Here is a 20,523-nt window from a genome sequence, read left to right on the forward strand (position 1 = left end):
TTCTTTGTTGACCAGCAAAGTTTGGATTTCGCTGAGCACACTGAAGCCTCTCTTACTTTTGGCACACCTCATACTAACTGTTATTTTACGTATATTCTTTTTGCATCTTTGAAACAGAAATTCCTGGAATGGCAGTGTATTAACTACCTGACATACTTTTATAAAAAACAAGAATCAGGACATATATGTTTGCTTTTGAAATCATAGAATCATGTGATTCCACTTGAGAATTTAATACAATAAACATTGTTTCCCGAAAGTGTAAAAATATACCATTCTTCTACCATTAAAATATGATAATTCATCCAAAACCTCAGTATTCAAATGGCCTAGAGATCTTTCAATAGGAAGATGAAGAATTTATGCTCTTTCTGGCAAACACTTGGTGCCTCCAATCTCAGCAAGAGAACTGGTCTTTTTTAAAGATAGCATTCGCAGAAGAAGGAATATCTAAAGAACTGAACACAGCTAGCAGCCAAGAAAAAGCACTTTCCTGAAAGTGGGAAGATAAGAAACACACTGAAAGGAGGATGCATCAAGCATTACTGAACTGTTAAAACAGAATTCACAGAATGACGAAAGGAGCTGTTCTCGCTGTGACTTTGTAGGCACAACTAACTGGCAAACAAGCACCTCACATACCTGCAGCTAGGCATGAGAACTTCTTCAGAAACCAGGTGGTGCTTGCCAATAACCTACACTTCCTCTTATTTTTCCCTCAGGAAATCGCTGTCACAGATACTAAATCAGACAGAAGAGCCAAGTCCATTTTATCCAAAGGGCAACAGTCAGTGATGAGGTGTGTGAAAACAACGGGTGCCCTGGTTTGGCACTTAAACCTCTGGTCTCTCAACCCAAAGCTGAGTGTGCCCGCTGCCAAAAGCATCACCACCACTGTGACTTTATCTTTGACTGAAAACATCACTCAGCCTTTACCTCCAAATCGCACGGCACTCTCTGTTGTTTCAGCTGCACCTTCAGCAGGTCTTTTTGCTGATCGTCCTCCAGACAATCGATTTCGGTCACGGGGAAGGCCTGCTGCTGCGTGTCTTCGCTGATACTGACCACAAAGAGCACCTCGGAGGTGAGCAGCAAGCAGCCGTCATGCTGCTGGCCTGACCCACTCACAATCATGACATCTAAGGCCATATGGACCTCTGGTTTCCCTAGAGATTGCAGCATTTTCCTGTGTTATCAAAGAAAAAAAAAAGAAGTAGTCAGTGTTAGGCACTGGACCCTCAAGGACTTCTTTTGATCACTAACGCTCTTAAGCCTGTAGCTATCATCTACAAATAGAAAATAAGCCACGGAATACGTTCCAAATCTCCATTACTGAACAATGTAAGACTCAAGATTTAGTGGATAAATGTGAAAATGTTATTTATCAAAACTCCCTAATCATTCAATACAAAGTTGGCCTAATAACCATGCTAGGTCAGCCTATTTCCCATCCTAATAGAAAAATTACCCTGAGAAGCGGCTTACAAATTCAGCATAGAAAATAAAGCTATCTTCACTAACAGCTGTTTCTGGAGATGTGCAGTATTTTTCTTGGGCTCAGCGCAATGATAAATAAGAGCTCACTGAATGCCATTAAATAAAGATCAGCTCTGTAGTTCCAAAGCTGGAAGCAGATCAGCAGCCCATCATTTGCAGATTGGGTTTCTATGCACTACCTTTGTGTTTAATGTTCCTAAACAAACTGCCATAACTCAGCCTTTCCTAGGGAAGCAGCCTGTTGACTTGACCACAGGCCAGAGCCTATTAATAAACAACGTGGATGTAAAAATGAGAAAGTGTCTAAATAATTTTACCAGACATATTTGACGTGGCTATTTGGAGCCCGCTCAACTTGTTGATCATTTGGATGAGAGCGCTGCTTGGGAAGCTGAGAAAGTCCAGCTCCATGCAAAATACCTGTGGTAAGAGAATTTAAGGTTTTTAGTAGTTGTTTGCTACAGAACAGTTACATGTTGTAGTGATGTCATCTGTTAAAAGCAGTTCATAAAGCAGTGCAGATCCAAAGTGATGTCACATCTCTGGAAGATAATTCATTAAATACTACAATGCAAGAGTTGTGCACTTAACCCCAGTGATCTTGCATTAGCAAGATTCAAAGAAAAAACAACAAACCAAAACACCGCATGTTCTAAAAATTTGCCATACATTTGCAATTAAGAGAAACGTAATGCTCCTGAGAGCCACCATTCCAGAGAAGGATCTGACATACCTCTTATAGTTTATGTATAAAAAATAAAGACTGTTGTTAATTTTCTTCGTTAATATTAAAATACTTCCACGTACGTGCCACAATCGGTACAAATTTGAAGGAAAGCTTGCCTAGGTCCTGTATGTTCAGTCACTTAATCTTAGTCTGTTAAGCGTAGATCCATATACATTTATGAAATCTCCCAGTGCATCTGGTTTATTGTGAATGCTTTTTAATCTCACACAGAATGGAGACTAGAAGAAGCAGTTTAAGAGGGTTCTACATAGGCTATCCAAAGCTGAAGATGATACAGTATGTATGCTTTCAGAGGGCTTGTGGTCTTTTAAAAATGAGGTACAGCCACCAGAAAGAGAATTAGAGGGTTGCCAAACATTCACAAATTAACTAGTTCTAAAAATTTTAGTAAGAAAGACAGGAAGTAGGCTAAGCAGTAAGCAGTAGTCATAAGTTTTAAAGCAAAGTTACTCTTTGAGTAAACAAAGTTGGGGTTTTTTTGGGGGCTAATTAAGCATTCTATTGAAGCAAAAAGCATTTTTTGCATAAGGGTGTCAATAACTTAGAGATTCCTTTTTACACAATGGATAATAATTTAAACAAAACATCAGCACTGAGAAAACCCTTTAATTTTTAACACACATGTTGATGGTAATACTTAAAAGCAGCATCCCAGTTGTAACAGTTGGCTTACCGAGGTTCTCAGCATTATGTGAGTGAAAATGTTATTTACAGATGGAGAAAGAGAGAACATGTGTTTATTTCTGTGTGGTCCCCCACCCCTTGGTCCCCCCCAAGAGGCACGGTCCCACTTCCAATCCAGTTGTGGGTAAGAGTTACTTGAACTCTTGTGTTTTCCTCTCACGCACTGTCAGCTATTATTGATACAGTTTTGATGTTTTTTCCTGGCTAACTCCTTCTGTCACATGCTCATGGAAAACATGATGTGTTGTGTACCATATCTGCAATGAGAAGTGTCCTTCCACTGTTACAAGTTTCTTGATAAAGACTGTTCTGAATCTAGAAAGAATAATTCCACAGTCAACAAAAAGGACACAGTGTGAGATGATAACAGACACGAGTTTTGATTTTACTGATGTGGGCTTTACAGTTATTGGATGTGCATTTCAGGGCAATGGGTATTATTAATACTCCTACAAGGCAGATAAAGTTAAGGCAATTATTTTAAAGAATTACAGTAATTAGATATTGAATTATTCCTTTCAATAGATTAACTCAAGGAATGAGTTCTAAATGTAATAGCAAGTGTGGAAACAATGTCCTGAACTTGAGCTCTAGGAGAATTACATGCATTCTAAGTAACACATCACAAATAAAAATGTGGCTAGTGGCTAAAAGCTAAATCTTCAAGATTTATCCCATATAGTGAAGCAATATTAATGACACATTTCCTTGTATCAACAGATCTCCCTGCCTTTCTTCCCCAATTGCCCCCCACAATCCACCTCTTTTCAAACATCCAGACCAGCAGCTTTCATTTCATGATACCGGAAGCAAAGAACTCAGTGCGTTTTGGTGTTTTCTTCTTTGACAGTTCTTGGTGGTCCAGAAACATCTACCATTCAATGTGAGAGCATTCAACGTGACTGCTGCTAAGTCTTGCCTAACAGCCCACCTCTGGCAGTTAAAGGTTACCCGCGTGCCTAAAAACAGGGCTGTCTTCTCACAGTTCTCCAAAATAAAAGGGAAATTCTTCCAAGAACATAACTCTCTCTGTATAGAGATAACCCAACTCTTGCCTTGCTGTATCAAAGCAATCGCAAAATAAAGCTGTAATTGGACATAGTGTTGCTCGATTACATTTACGTAAATAACTCTTTTGTAAGCACATATGTTTCTGTAACTAATCCCAGTGTATTCCAACAATTACTTCATGCTTTCTGCATTCTGTGTTTCTGTGGCCTTACAGGACTGATCGGCAATACAAGAGAGAAGCACAACTTGATTTTTTAAGGAAATGAGTACAACTTTTGTAACTATACAGATGTGGCACTTCTAACTCCTTCTCTAAGCTTCCAAGCTGAGTAATTAGATGTAGCCAGTTGTATCTGAAGAGCATTTCAAAGATCTGTTCATGAAAATTGAAAGGGAGACGGTGGAAACAGAGAAACTCACCATATCCTGTTTGGGAGACAAGTTCAGCTGCACCTCCAATTGGCTTTGTAAAGACACCCATAATGCCTTTTCCCACACCAGAGATAACACCTTTGGCTTTATGCCCTGCTGATGCTTGGCTCTCAGACTCTCTCTGAAAATTCTGCATTGGCTGATCTACAATGCCAGCAATTGCACCTGAAAAAACAAGAGTCCCCAGAAGTTAGTGGAGATTAATATCCCAGAAGAAGCAATCGTGTCACTGCAACTGAACGCTGTTTGGATTTCAGATGGTACTCCACCCACCTTACACAGCTATTTAGCATGCAACCAATTAACTGAAAAATACTTCAGCTTCAGTTTAAGTTAAATATTCTCTTAATGTTTTGAGGTATTTTACTTTTTCAAACGTTCAGATCACTTAACTATCACTATCATCCCACTACTTTCTCTAAAGGTTTCCGCTGAGTTGGTACAATTTAGCTCATTCTGTGTAGCAATTCTGAAAATGCTGGGCTTGGAATAAAATCCACCCATTTTTTGAAGACTTTAGTTCTTATGGAAATGAGATTTTCACATAAGCCTGAGATAGACTTCATGAGAATAAAAACTGCCTGTATTCAATAGATCATTTTTATATCCTCTTCCACTGCCAGAAATGTTCATAAGCTAATGCAACTTGTGATATATTACTAAGATTAGCAGAATTAGACTTTGAGACTTTTTGTTACTTTTTTGTGAAAACGATCATATTTTACTTTAATGTGCATGGGTCAAACTTTTACAAGTGACACAGTGACCTTCCCAGCTTTTAGTATCAACAGAGAACTCCAACTTAAATCTTCCTAAATGTAAACAGGTATGCGAGGTGGTACATTTCTTTGATCTTTAGTTTACTTGAGCCACTTAACTACAGACATGTCTCTAGTTATTGTAATTTTGATAGATAAGCTATTTGGAAATCACTAAGAATACGATTGGACAAAGTGACATCAGTTGAATGATGGTTTGCCTGATCCAATGTTCTTTGCTCAGTGAAAAGCAAGTTTGTGGGCTCCTTGGGTAGCTCTTAGTATCAAACCAAATATCAAAGGACAGGACGGCATCTCACCTTGGGAACTGGGCATTACTACTGCGACAAAGCACCTCTGAAGATATTGCTTTGTATGTGGAAGCAAATGCAGACATGATTCCGCAGATTCTGACAAGCACAGCAGAGGTATTTGGCCCCATATGTTTACCAGCATGACACACGCTAGTCAGCTAGCCGCTAACCAGTGTTCAGATGGTTTCAGTTACTGTTACTGGATAAACGAAGAAGTTGCTGACTTTGAACAACATGAACTAATATCTGTACACTGGTGTTCTGCCCAAATAAAGATGAGGAGGAGAAGCAGCACACATTTTCCCAGATCCCTGCCCCTGGAATACTATCCATCGGCAATTCATGCAACTTGCATCCCCCGTAAAAGCTTCCCTTTCTTCTTAGAGGTATCACTTCCAATTTCTGTATGTGCATCATTTGCTGATCAATGTATACTATTTCCCCAGAAAACACCGCTCTACTTTTAATACAATATTCTGTTATTATTGAGATCACTTGCCGAAGCTCAGTGTTCAGCTGATTTACTCTTCTTCATTTACAAAGGTCATGAAAGCTCCTTAATTTTAAGTCATGGAAGTGATAACAATTTTCAATTCAATTCAGTTTCACTTACCAGCTGCTCCTGCTGTTTGCCTAAAATAATATCCAACACCGCATTGCACAATTGGGATTGTTTGTCCAGTCTTTTCTTTTGTATAAGTGGGTTGCATTGGAAGAGATGAAACAATACTTGGTGTTCTGCTAAGTTGCAGTATTACATTACCCTGTGACCTCCTTCACCCCATCTATCGAGGTCACCCACAGCAACAGAACAGAAGTTATTGCCTTATTAAACGTAATCCACCTAAGTCCTAGCACTAGTAAATTATTTACTGCAATACACTTGAGCAATGTTATAAGGTAATAATAAATAAGAGCCTACTCCAAAGGACCTGTGGTATGCTCCAGGCACTTCTCAGCTGGAATTAGGCCCAGAGGACAAGGAAACAGAATGGAAACTGCTGTGACTGTGTTATATAAGATTATTTATACAGTACCCGAAATAATATACAGCTTAATTAGCCTGTTGTTTAGTACTTCCACACCTTCTGCTATTCAGCCATTTACATACATTCTGAGCTCAAACCCTTTTGCAAGCTGTGTCTTCCTACCTGCAAGAAGTACAGCCAACAGTATTCTCCTCCTTCTCTGCTTACCCTTTGTAGTCTCTTACCTCAAACCACAACACACTGACAACTCATTCATGTGCTGTGGTCACTTCCACAAATCACGTAACAAACTACAACTGTGTTCCTTTAATATAAAGAGTGGCCAGTTCCACCATTTGTGTGTGGGGAAGTCAGGTCTGTGCAGCAACTTTCCTGCACACATCTTGTGTGAGAAAAGGAAAAAAAATATATAAATTGAAGGCTGAACAACCTCAAACCCCAACAGCAGTGAGACAGCAGTAATACACACATGAGGTTCAGTGCCTTTCCTTGCTCCAGAAATGGTGAAGCAGATGTCCTGTGGTATCCATGGGGCTTCTCCTTTTCTGATGTGAAGTCAGTGGAAGAAGCATTGTGCTGGACAGACTTAGATCAGACTGTCTCTCCCCATTTGCTGCTGTTGGGTGCGAGGGAGGCAGAGCATGAGGTACATGCCATGTTTCCTCCTTTCCCAGTCTCACCCTCACAGTCTGAAGGCAGTTCTAATGTCCTCCTGTTGTCCCTGCCCTTTCTCTGTAATGTTTCTCACTCATTCTTTCTTTTTTTCCAATTCTTATTTTTTATTTTTATTGTTATCTTTTATGAAACAGTTCCCCATTCTTCTTCCCTTCCTTACCCTAGGCATTCAATTTTATATGCATGTCCACATATGTACACACACATTATGCCTGTATAAAGAAAACCTCAATAAAATTAAACACCAAAGCAACAAAACAAAAACATATTCTTCCATTACTGGACCAAAGAAGTTCCAGCAGCACCGTAACATCTGCTAAGCATCAGCTGGGGTGCACTCTAGTTAATACATGTTGCTCAGTAAGCATAAAAGAGATACTTCGATAACTACAAAATTTCAGAGTATATCACTGCACTACTTCAAGACGAATTTGATTACTGACAGTAACTGGTTCCTGCCCAGATTGACAAACATTATTTGGTAAATGTAGCAAAAACATGGCTCACAGAATTCACAGAATTTAGCAAAGCTCAGTTTCCTTGCAACAAACTCAGACCAAGGAATAATTGGAAATATTCCCAGTCCCTCACCAGGAGAAACTGGCCGTGCCCTGCCACGAGGCTGGAAGCTACCAAAACTGAAAGTGTTTCTGCTTCTTTTCTTTTTTGCTATTGTCCTTCTGGGTTCCGCAAGTCTGTTATACTGAAAATAACATCACATGGAAATACAGCTAAAATAAAGTGCACCTCACGTTGGCTCACGTTCATGTATATGTACAACTGGTGTGTGGAATAGCAAGACTTGCAGGGTTAGTGGCTCTCACAATTCAGTTTGTAGGTAGGCAGATGTCAAGCAGCCTCGATTCGGTGATCGTGGCACTGTAAGAGCATCAACATCCCTTCATAACAGAAACCTGAATTTACTTCCCTAAAAAGTGAATAGCATTCAATAGCACTTTTGAAATTGTGAATAATGTTTTTCTTTTCTAATATTTATCACCTTTTCAGTTATTCAGAAATGACTGACTTTCTTATGGCGCCACTTCACCACGTTACTTTCACTAGGACCAGTAGCTGAAAATAAGGCCCATCGTTTCAACATTCTCTTTTACACTTGGCTTATTATTTTAAGCTTGACCCTGTCAAGCAAAATACAAAAGATAATTCCTTGGTGGGGAGTGCCTGTCATCTAAACATTTTATGTACGATTTCACTGTATTTTTGTCTGATCGTATAGTAGGAAAAAACCCAACACGTGTCAGGAGCTTTTGCTTCTTTTAATGTACGAATGTGACTAAAATGACCCAGCAGTCTCCCCCAAACTAGCGAAGAAGACAGCCAGCCAAAGATAACAATCAAATCAAACAACACCCTGACAGTGCTTGAGTCATTTAAAACGAGACAGGACAAAGCACTTAAGAATGTACCACTGGGAACAACTTGCACTGAGGAGGAGACAAGAGTACATAATTTTGGCCCCGATTCAGCAAAGCTCTTAAGCACATGCTTAAGAGCTTTGCAGAATTGGGGTCACCATGAGCCAGACTTTTGGAAAAATCAGAAAAGCAGCTCTTCGTTCTGTGTGGATACCACAATGTATCAGTGAGCCGAGTGCTCTTACATGTCAGTGCCTAGGCATGAAATTTGCATTTGCAGTTCTTTAAGCTGCTCGCATGAGTCAGATGGTTTTTGCAAACGCAACAGCACTCTGACTGTCTTATAAATCTTTTTTACACTTCTCCATGTTACAATTATAATGTCATAGAAATTACAGTTCAGGGGGTCTTGCTCTCTGCATTCCTGTACTGATCTGAACTCTTCATGCTTGCGAAGGAATATAACAGAGCAGCTCCAATTTGTTTCCTTATGCACGAAGAACCTGGTTGTCTTTTTGCAGTGAGCATTTTCATGTTTACTCGGAACATGGTGAAAGGAAGCAGCACAGCAGCAGCTCCCTTTGCCTACAACTGTTTTTGGAGGGAAGGCATAGCATTCATTAAACAAAATGGTCAGAAACAGCTTTCTAATGCATTCATAAAAACTGAAACGTAGGTCTAAGTATAACTGAGGTCTCGATGCCATTTAGAGGAGTGCTGCTGTGTACAGAGAGAATACAGTCTTTTAAAAAATCAAGTTTAAATTACAAATTCATTCAAATATTTCTGACTCCTCCCTCAGCGACAGGTCCCATAATTGCCATTCTGTAGTTATGCAGTAACCCTTGTTATTTTTTTGAATGCTTAGTTGCTTGCATTGCTAAAAGAAAACGTATTTAGCAGTGAGGACTTTCTAAATAGGAACAGTGGGAGTAGGAGCAGGGTCCTGGCTTAAAAAGGAGCTCTCTTAAAATGCTGACATGCAGTTCTAAGTTTCTAATAAGAAGTTTGATTTCTTAGGAAAATTAGGGACACTGGAATTGTAAATCTTGATTTCCTAAACTCAGATGTCCTCCTGCAAACAACCAAAGCCTTGTGCACAGGAACGCGTTATACCAGAATAGCACATTTGTGAATGTGTTTTCACAGCCTCCTGGCTTTCCTGAACAGCAGAAACTTTTACATTAATATAGCCAAACTTATAGGTTGTGCTCTGCAGTTTGGGCTTACACTTTTAGCTCTGAAGAGCTCTGGTGTGTTGGCGAAGGGGACAGCCACCACATTATCTTCCTGCCTTATTAATAACTGAGCCACGATCACCAAACCATTTCACCAGCTCACATACACCAGGCTGTCATGGTGCTTCTGAAAGTATAATCTTTCATCCACCTTCTCAACCTGACTGCCCTTAGCCCAATAAAACAAGAAGGAAAAATAAAATCTCCTCTGAACTGCCTTTGATTTGCAACACCAGTAACAGCTTACTATTGGGGAAGTAGCCACTAATATACAAAATTTCTCCTTCATGCACAGTTCTCCCAGGACACTCGCTTTCCAGTTTACAGGCATTATCAAATGACAGTGCTTCACATCATCTAACCTTATTGCTTAAAATAATTTCCAGTAACTTAACCCAAACTTGTAACATTTTTACCACTTCCTCTTTGGGGCTTTCAGGGTTGCGGTTGCAAATTTAGAAGTTGTGTACACTACTGAAGATTAGGAAAGAGGACAAATCCCTTCAAGCTTCAGCTCTTCTAACCTTTTGCACTGGACTGCTTTTGGTCACTTTGATCTCTAAGGGATTCATACTCCTTAAGACGCACTGAGGAAGTCTGCCAAACAATACAACACTGCATTCCTCTGCTGTGTGACAAATAGAAGGAACACAGAAAATCCAGCCCCGTACTGCAAAACCCCTGTCAGAGGCTTTTCTAATACGGGTTAGTCTTCAAATTTTTAGGCACTATTTTGAAAAGGCTGGGGCAATCTTCACTTCTAATCAAACCACTTGGCTGCTTGATCAACACAGTTACACTGAATCGGGATGATCTGGGTCTCTCCGTAAAAGCAGATTTCCTCACCAAAGCTTACTTCACATCTGTGCTCAGTTCAAGTCGTTTTCAAACAAGTCTGAGAATTCCCGATATCTACAGTGCATCAAAAACAATCAGCTTCGGAAGGCATTCCTATAACTCACTGAAAAGTAAACACCAGCGTGATGACGTCTTTGTGCTGACTTAGTTACAAGTCACCCTGCCCAAGGCAGAATATTATTTTTTTCTGAGATTTACATCAGGTTCTGATGCAAATATTTCACAAAGAAAGCGAGTCCAAATTTGTTTGGTATCTGCAATTATTTTATCAGCAAAAATCACACACCAAAGTCACTAAACCTTGATAAAAACAAATGATATCTCATACACACGCAGTGTGACTATTTCACAGAATAACAGCAGACGTTGCAATTATAACACACCCGTAGAAAAGGCTTATGAGCAAATCAGAAAACAGTATTATCACTCAACTTGATATTTAGTGGTACGTTACCTAGAAGGCTAATGCCTAAACGAGAGAGCCCTTGTCTCAGTCCTTCTCCCAGATTCTCTGGAAGCTGCCTTCTCCATTCTTCTTGTCTGTTGTAATGTTCCTCATCCAGCGACAGCCTATCCATATTCCGAGCAAGACTTGTTGCCAGATTGGTAATTGACGTCAGTGTACCTAAATACATGGAGATATACATTTGGGTCTGGATCAAAATGCTTTAATTTAAAACACGGAGTTGTTCACTGCCTCGCTGAAATACTGTGCTTACGAGCAGAACAGCAAAGTCAATTGAAAAGTTGCCCATGTGTAACATTCTTTACTATTTGTGAAGCATCACCACGCTGCTTCTACGGTCCACATCACGCCTTTTACATTAGCCTTCACCAGGTTTGCCCAGCCAGTGGGAAAAGCAACTCATCCGAACATCCCTCCCTAGGTCCCACACTTCTATAAGTCTAACCTAAATAGAGTGGGGGCGATGGGAAGGCAAACAAATACGTACAGAATGAGCCCGCAAGGACGTCTCCTGAGCGAGCCTGACTCACCAGCAAGCAGCTGCAGCCATCTCTGCCGGCTGCCCAAAGCCACGCGATGGCACTGTTTAGACAGACTTTGCAAAACAAAAGCTGCTTGTGTTTTAAATCCAGCTCTGCCCTTCTGTCAAAACCCATCCGCATACTTACACAGTTATGACAACTGTATCTACTTTTTTTTTTTTTTTCTTTCTTTCTTTTAAAGAAATAATAAATACGATGAGGCAACACAGTGTAGGATTTCTGATGGTTAGCAGAAGTGCAGAACACCTTCGATATTTCTGAAGTTATCACATGAAATACTGGCTGAGCCAAGCTGGGTTTCCCAGTGGGAGGTTTAAAATTCTGAAGTTTCTGAAACATTCTTACGCACCGTAGTTAAGCAGTGATCTGTTTAATACATAAGATGTTATATATGAGCTTTGCTACCCTCCCAGCATTTCGCTGCAGCCTAGCAAGCCAAATAAAGCTGCAAGCAATATTGTTTAAAATTTTAACACATTCTTTAACAGTGCATGACAACAAAGCAGCAGTAGGAGAGTCAGAGTAGAAGAATTACCTTTGGAAATGTGTTTTACAAATGATGTTGTTCCTCTGGAAACACCACTGACAAATGCTCCCGGGCCTCTGGTCAGCCCTTCGTATGGGAGCCTAAAGAAATCAGCTATGCCGTTCCCTATGCTTCTCACCAGACTAGCTGGGCTCCCAAGGATTTCCAGAGATCCAACAACCCAGCCTGTGTGGAGAAACAAGACAAATGTTATGCCTGCAGAAACTGCAGAAGCAGCAGTTGTGAAAAGGTTATTCCTTAATTCTCTTTTTCACACTAGAATTCATCGCATTATGAACTTCCTTTGAGCAAAACACGGGAAATAACTCATCCACTACGAATTCAAAAATGGCAATCTTTCATACTTCGTAAATCAAAGAAATCCTTTTGGCAAACTTGCAAATAGCTTTAGAATGACTTCCTTCCAGGAGCTTCCCGTATTTCTGCTAAAAGTGTGTTAGGGAGGTGGATGCTGGATTCTCACAGCTACAGAGGGACGGCACTGAAAGTTCAGATTGCTCGGTCAGTTCCATACGCTGTAAAGGCAGTGTCGTGATTTCACATCCTCATGTGATAGAATTGTGACAGCGAGTTTACACTGATTCAGTGTTCTGCGTTACAGGAGTGTGGAGGTCAATTGCTTGATGGAGTGTTAGGAAAGGGGATGCAGATTTTTGACAAGTGCTTAAGAAGTTATTTTAAATCCACCCCAACTTTTCTAAGCTGATCAGTTTCTTTCAAAGCATCGTGAAAGCCAGAGAAATGTCTTTTTCTCAGTACAGTTGTGTAAACAGCAATGACATCTACATGCTGATTAGGTTACTCATAGGGGAGTATTCCCTACACATATCCCATGAGAGGTATCTGCGGATCTGGTTTCCTATATAAATGCAAGGTTGCCAGCAGCTTGCTGAATGGCCAAGCATGCAGCAATCTGTGCGAGCCTTGCTGGAAAGCTGCTTGCAGGTCCTGTCTTTCTCAGGCTGGCTGGCAGCGAATTTGTTAGGGAAATAGTGCTACAAAACTTTTTTTTTGGTGGTCCAGAGAGAGTGATTCAAAGACGGCAATAAACATGAAACGGGAACTGCCCGCTCTTTGAGCCTCAGCATCAAGAATTTCAAGCTAGCACTGTCAGAGCCACATGAGGCACGATGGGGACAGACTGATGGACAGACAGAGTCGCCTCCTGCTCTCCCGCCGAGGGCCCTTGATCTGCACTGCCCTCCTCATTCCCATCCCGTCACCGCACACTCCTGCTATCCAGATGCTTTCCTTGTTTGCTAGTAACCCCTCCCAGTCACTCCTGTGGAAGGCTGAATCATGAAACTCAACAGAAGAGAAAATGTTACTCATATGAAATGAATTAATCTCATACTATCATTCTAAGCTCCCGGAAAATCTATTATTCTTGTTGAATCTGTCCCACATTTCAGCCCTGGCAGGTTGAGAGCTCCAGTACAAGCAGCATAAAAAGTGGGAATCGCATTGGACATAAGGGAGTGGGTGGGATGTGCTATGAAAACAAAAAACAAGAACTGCTGGCAGCCGGACGAGTGGAGTGGCCCCGAGCGCTCAGGCCCGCCGGCCCAGCAGCATCCCGTCCCACTGGCAGCCCACGCCGCTGGGGACGCAGAGGAAGCCAGCGCTGCAGGCCGGGCCTGCTACTCCCTCCGTGTCATATTTTTAACAAATTATGCTTGCCACTGTGTGAAGTGATGAAAAGCTGGAGGGGCGGGGAGGCATGTACGGATGGAAAAGATGCTCTTTCTGCTTTTTCTGATCAATAATGTTGCAATAATCCCTTACAGCCAGATGCATCTCATTATTTTTAAATGCTTTTGGCATTCCTGAAGCAGTTGCTTCATACTCCAAGGTGACACTGTTGCAGCTTGATCCCTCCGGCTGAGGCAGGCTTGACAGGACAGCAGTGCCTGCCTCCTCACCTGTCACTCAAAGCAGTGATGGGATGGTGCGAAGTGATGGGAGGGAGCTGCAGGACACAGTGAGGTAATGCCTGCAACAGCTGAGCAGCAGTCCCATGCCAGTTCCACACACCTGCTTGGCCAGCCAGAATTCCAGGAAAGCCATAATAAAACCAGGAGTGAAACTGCTTGATTGCAAAGCTGAGGGGCTGCCTGGTGTTGCGGGGATGGGTTGTTATACCTGGTCCCGGCCTGCGGGCTGTCAGTTTCGGGAAGCAGCGAAAGCAGTGCCCTGGGAGAGCAGTGTAGTTTGCAGTGGCCCTCCTTGGTCAGCAGTGAGAGCAAAAGTCATGGCTATCCATTGTAAGCATGCACAACACAACCCAGGGAAGAGGAGTGGAGTAAGTTGGGAACAAAAAATGATGAATTGGGACTAATTGCTCAATTCACAAGTTTTGTGTTGCTCTGCAAACATACAGTGTCATGTTAGGCTACCAATTCCCAACGTAATATCCACTAATATGGAAGGATTTATGACTGCATTAGGAAAAAGTCACTGCATTTCCTTTGTAGGCAATTATAGGGCTAGATGTGGTTGATAGCAGTAATATTTTCAAACAGATTTTTAATAACTTTTAAATATAAGCTAACTTAATTAGAATAGATGGGAGATTTCCATTGCAAATTGCACTAAATTAAGACAAGCAATGCTTGTCAGTGGGGCAGGTGGGTTGGAACTAGATGATCTTTGAGATCCCTTCCAACCTAAGCCATTCCATGATTCTGTGATTCTAATCAGCATGTTTGAGTAGAGCTCTTCAGTCCCTTTCATTGCCTACCAGACCCTGAACCTGACTGCTCCTTTGTAGCACACAGTGCGGCCTGATACATTCCCATTAAGAGACTGTGGGGCCAATCGTGCCCCACAGTGGCAATGGTCTTGCACACACATGGAGGTAAAACAGGACTGTATCTCATAGGGAGTAGAGGCACACATCTTTGTGAGAATGCTGTTTGTGCAGATGCTACAACAATTTATGCATGGGACAGTGGTAAGCAGAAGGGTGCCAAACATCCCCTCATCCCCTCATTTAAATGTAGCAGAGCAAGCCCTCTTCCACAAGAATCCAATCCAAGACCTGTAATTCACCTGAGAGCGAGGAAAGGATTCAGTCTGCAGACTATATAGTGCTTTCTACTGGAATTTTTCTTTCTTTTTAATTTTGTTGACACAGTCAGCCTTATGACAAGCTTGACAAACCCTTTGCAATAAAGCAGTTGCTTTGTCTCATCGAGCAGACACTTACACACAAAAGCCACCATTCTAATCATGGTAACTCCTTTCAAAATACACATTAGTTTTAATGCTGAGAGGGATTTAATTAATAACTAAATATAAGCTTACGTGCTTTCCTGAACAGGCATTACCCTGAAGCAAACCTTATTTCTTAGTATTTAAATCTCTTCGATTTCAGGCTGTCATGAGCCCAAAGCAAGGGGTGGCCTGTGCACTGCTGCACTCTGCAAGAGTTGTGCAGGAGGAAACACCAAGACCAGGCTCAGGAATCTGTAACTAGCACATGTGCCTCACCTGGGATGTTGCAGATGAAAAGCCAGTATAACCCCAATTTCCTGCTGCAGTCTATCACCACTGGTAGCACCACTCCCATCCACTTGTGGGCAGACATTCACACTGGGGACTACTACCGGCCACAGTTTCACTCCTAATTAGCAAGAAACTAGATCTCCCCTTTTGTACTACGGGATTTGACTGTAAAACAAATCCAAACAAGTAGCAAAAAGCAAAACCTGCAAATTTTGCAAGCAACTGTGTATGGAAATACTGAATCCACACATGACGTTATGGTGTGCAACTGTACAAGCAGTTGTCATAATCAGCTGTACAAATTGGGTACAAACAAAGTGAAATACCAGATCAGCAGTTCACTATTTCTGCTTATAGATGCTTGAAATGCATACATACATTTCTGGTAACTGTGCACAGAGATCAGGTCACAGCTATTCCTGCAAGTACAGATGTATACCTCAGATTTTCAGAAAATCAATACGCAGGGAAATAAACCCAGACTTTCAGTATGGAATATGTGACTTGTGTGTGATCATGGAGGTCATGAAGAGGTTCTTCATCTTTAAGGTACAAAATCTGCTGCACACCAGGAGAATTTACATACCAAATAACTTCATTTATAGATTTATATTTATAAACTAATATTTACAGGAAACAGAATGTACCTGCTAACCTCCCAGATTAATTGCTCACTATTGATCCTATCTGGGAAAAAGTTAGTAACAGCAAACTTCATAGTTCTTGGATCAAAGGACAGCAAACATCTGTGTGCCAGTTTAGCATGAAGGCTGTATGAAGAAAGACAGATTCCTAATCATAAACTGCAGCCAAAAGGAGTTTTAACAACAAAACAACATTCAGGGCTATAATTTACTCCTGAATGCAGAGCAACATGCTGAATAATTTGATTAAATGTAGTTTTGGGGAGTTTATGTGAGGAATGTGAGTCGATTCTGTCTAGCACTGTAACATAAAATGACAAAACCTAAGCCAGCTAGAATACATTTTTATGCTGTGTTCAGGGTTTAGTAAAGCCTTCAGGCGGCTGGCTAATGTTTAGCACAGCTTTACAAATCTTCACTGGTGTCTGCTCGGCCATTTTATTTCCCTTCTGTCACATGGTGGGATGTGAAATACGTCTCAAAATATTGTATCATTACCAAACAGTAATTGCATGGCTAACATTTAGATTACTCAGCCTGAGAGACAATTACAGAATCCTGGCACCTCATAAAAATATTACAGGTTATGAAAAAGTACTGACCTGCTCTGAAAAGTGCTCCAGCAGCATAATGCATGGCCAAGGCATGGACAAGCTGCCTGGCAGTGGTGAAGATGGGTCCTCGCTCAAACACGGAGAAGGAGAGAGGGGTGTGATCTGAAGCTATGTACAGTTTTAATGAAGCATGAATGCTGACAAGCAGATTAACAGGCTGTATTGTTAATTTTCTTAACTTCACTGGCTTGACTAAAGCTCTTGCATGCTCTCTCACTTGTTTGGGTAGTATCTGGGTAGTACCAGAAGTATTCACAGACTGTGAAGCGCCTCTGTTTTCTGGAAGGTATGTATCAAATAGAGTCTTAATGTAGTAAACAAAGGTGTCTTCCACATAGAGCCTAGCTGGTTTCAGTTCAAAGCTGAGGTCATTCACATGAAACATGAAATTCTCTTCTTCAGAAAAAGCAATGCAAAGCTTTATAAAGCAGTTTTCCTTATAGTTTTCCAAATCTTTGTTGGAAACACTGAGGTTGTTCGCTCTCGACCACTGCATGGTCTCATTTTTCTCTCCTTGGCACAGCAAGACTGCAAAATGGAAACTGGATTTGCTGTACAACTGATTGTCCACTTGCAAGTCCTCACAATACACTTGCAGACTATAAAATGGTGGGAGGCCTTCCCCGGTGTCCTGTTGGAACTCTTGCGACAGGGGCCTCAGGTAGCTGGTTGTTGGAGCCATGTGGAGGAAAACGTTGTCTGCTGTGAGCCGCAGGAGTTCAGATGACACTTTGTGATTTGTGATATCATCAAACACGGCAAGGCTTAGCTGACTGATAAACACTTTCAAAAACAGGCTCTGCTCCTGACTTCTGGATGTGAGAGAAAAAAAAGTTTGTTACTTTATACGTATATTGAGTTTAGCTAGCATCTTTCTTAAAAAAGCCATTAGGGAGACCTGCACTTAATAACACAGGAAACTCCTCATGCAAGTCCTATTAATGGGATCTGACAGCCTTGATCACCACCGTGGGTATCACCCAGATAGAAGGAGATAGAAAGATAGAAGGAGACCTCCTAAGAAGCAGAATATTACAGATCTACACGACTTTTCTCTCTTTCTTACCAATCAACAGGATAGATTGGACAGGAATTCCCTATATACAGAGTACTGCCCTATCAAATTTTCAATATAGCCGCATATTAAAGTAGACAAATAAAATTTTCTAATAATTCAAGTACAGCCTCAGCTGTTTCAGGATTTTCTTGGAGCCACCACTGAAGGCTACTATTATGGATAATCCATTTCACATTATCAAAGCAGAATGCACTCCAACTAAACCACCACGACATTTTTATAGTGATGGCATTGAGGGCTTCCCCCCCCTCCAGTGTTAAGCGCTCTTTGCCAAGTTTAACTAGCAAGTGAACTATTATGTACTGCTGATGACCAATTTCTGAGGGATTAATACTTAATTATAGCTCAAATAAAAACAGTACAAGACATTCCACTCCAATTGTAGCAGCACTGCCGGAGGCCAGGCGTGGTGCATGTTAGAAATAGGTAGTGTTGTAATCACACTGAGCTGAGCACCAGGCTGTGGTCTGTTATGAAAGTGAGGGAAGCATTCTAAGAAAAAGCATTATAATCAGGTGCAGTTAATTATCGGGTGTAAAAGTATTTCTACAGCCCTTTCATATCAAGCTTCCCATCAGTTTAGCAGGAGCTCATATGATTAAGGATAACAGGATCTGGTTAAATGCATTTTAAATCTATGAACGCACTCAAAATTAATTATGATTGGAAATGCTTTTTTTTTTTTTTTTTAAAATGAACAACTCAGGACTTCTTTTTTGTATCAGACATGTAATGTTTACCCTAAAGCAACTTGCCTTTTGATGTTAGATTGTCTTTTTTTAACCGTGATATACAAAACATAACATGTGGTCTAAACATACCCCGCGGAGAATGTAGCAATATTAAATAAAACAAACAGTAAAGCTGAAGTCCATAAGTCAGTTAACACTTAGAAAGCTGACTGTCTTTCTTGGGGCTATCTGGCTATGCTTCTACTATCTTTTATTTGCTTTGTGTACCTGTTGAGGTTGATCTCGATGGGTCCTGCTCTTCCCTCTGGGGCCAATGTTATAATGATTGTTCCACACTGATGGATGATGTCCACATAAACATAGCCAAAACCAGTCAAGAACACAACCTAGTGGAAGGAGTTAAAACACAGACTGAATGCTACTAAAATTCCTGTTTTTAATCTGTCACAATGTCAATAAATCCTATTAATGAATTCTAATTGAGATCTTTTACTCAACTCATAATACTGTTTAGGAAAAAAAAGAAACAGTTTTCAATAGTTCAGAAAATAACAGCTCTGAAACTAAGTATTTCGACTGTATAGCTAGACAAAATTTGCACATCATCCTTTCATCGAATACATTTAAATAGGAATATTCTTCTACAGGAATAAGCAAGACATGCTTGCAGGGAGGAAGTTATATTAATAAAGAATAAACAGAAAATTTTAATTTGAGATTTTGGACCTATGATGAAGCCGTATTTATGAAGCTCCACAAAATCCCACCTTCTCCTCCAGAAAACAAACGCTAAGTTAACATTATCTTGCAATGCTGTAGCTCAGAGCTGGTAATACAAGTAGATAACATGATGCAAAACGCATGACAGCAATGTTTTAAGAAATAAAACTGAAAAAGTAATGTGGATTCATGACAACTTGCTTAATAACTTGTTTTTAAGCCTGGTTTTGTGAGAACACCTTCACATGCAAAGTGCTGTCACCAAGAAATGGTAAAAGTCTACTGGAAAATGTTAAAGGTCTAAAAAGAAAGGAAAATGGGAACTTGACAGCAGGTGTGTGTCTTGTTTATGCATGTGCCAATTTTCATTCTGAACCTATTGTCCTTAGGAATGAATACTCTTCACAAGGGCAGATAACAGCAGGACAAAGGGAAAGGGCTTTAAGTTGAAGGAAGGAAGATTTAGGTTGGATGTCAGGAGTAAGTTCTTTACAGAGAGAGTGATGAGGCTGCCCAGAGAGGCTGTGGATGCCCTGTCCCTGGAGGTGTTCAAGGCTGGGTTGGATGGGGCCCTGGGCAGCCTGGTCTAGTATTAAATCTGGAGGTTAGCAGCCCTGTCTGCGGCTGGAGGGTTGGAGCTTGATGATCCTTGAGGTCCCTTCCAACCCAAGGCATTCTATAATTCTATGATTCTATGATACATAGTCTAGTTAAAAAAAAAAAAAAAAGACATTTTTTTGGAGCCTAATTATGCAGTATTTACATGCAAATTTTGTATTTTTCCAGAATATAAGGAAGTCCTTTCAAGTCTGGAAAACTTGCAGCAGTCCTTGTTAACACAAGCTTGCTTCTGATTTCTTCTAGTCCTACAATCAACACAATTATTTACAAGAATGTAATGACAGGAGCTATCATTTAAAGGAAAGCAAACTAAGGGAACAGCACAAAGATGATGGGCTAATACAAGTGAAATAAGCAGCTGCTTGTCTTGAACAGTCTTTACTGTTGTTAACAAGTCAACAAAACAAAAAGCTCTCAGAAGTTCATTAGGATCAGCACTTAAACTGATTCTAGCTTTGTTATTTATTGTACAGATTATTAAGTTTCATTCATCAAATTACATCCGATTCTTC

The 20,523-nt window shown here is 40.7% G+C and overlaps 1 protein-coding gene across 6 annotated transcripts in view; it reads right to left on the reverse strand.

Annotated features, from left to right (window-relative positions):
• The window catches only part of VPS13B (vacuolar protein sorting 13 homolog B), a 418,623-nt gene that overhangs the window by 9,387 nt on the left and 388,713 nt on the right, over positions 1–20,523 (reverse strand). For all 6 annotated transcript variants that reach the window (XM_048940337.1, XM_048940340.1, XM_048940338.1 and 3 more), the window contains 7 exons: positions 18,938–19,056; positions 16,889–17,712; positions 12,124–12,300; positions 11,035–11,205; positions 4,361–4,537; positions 1,815–1,917; positions 937–1,186 (listed from right to left, as the gene is read on the reverse strand). In XM_048940337.1, the coding sequence (XP_048796294.1) occupies positions 937–1,186; positions 1,815–1,917; positions 4,361–4,537; positions 11,035–11,205; positions 12,124–12,300; positions 16,889–17,712; positions 18,938–19,056 (1,821 nt within the window). The remainder of the gene's footprint in view (positions 1–936; positions 1,187–1,814; positions 1,918–4,360; positions 4,538–11,034; positions 11,206–12,123; positions 12,301–16,888; positions 17,713–18,937; positions 19,057–20,523) is intronic.

The sequence above is a fragment of the Lagopus muta genome, chromosome 3, assembly GCF_023343835.1.
Source record: "Lagopus muta isolate bLagMut1 chromosome 3, bLagMut1 primary, whole genome shotgun sequence".
Classification (NCBI taxonomy): domain Eukaryota; kingdom Metazoa; phylum Chordata; class Aves; order Galliformes; family Phasianidae; genus Lagopus; species Lagopus muta.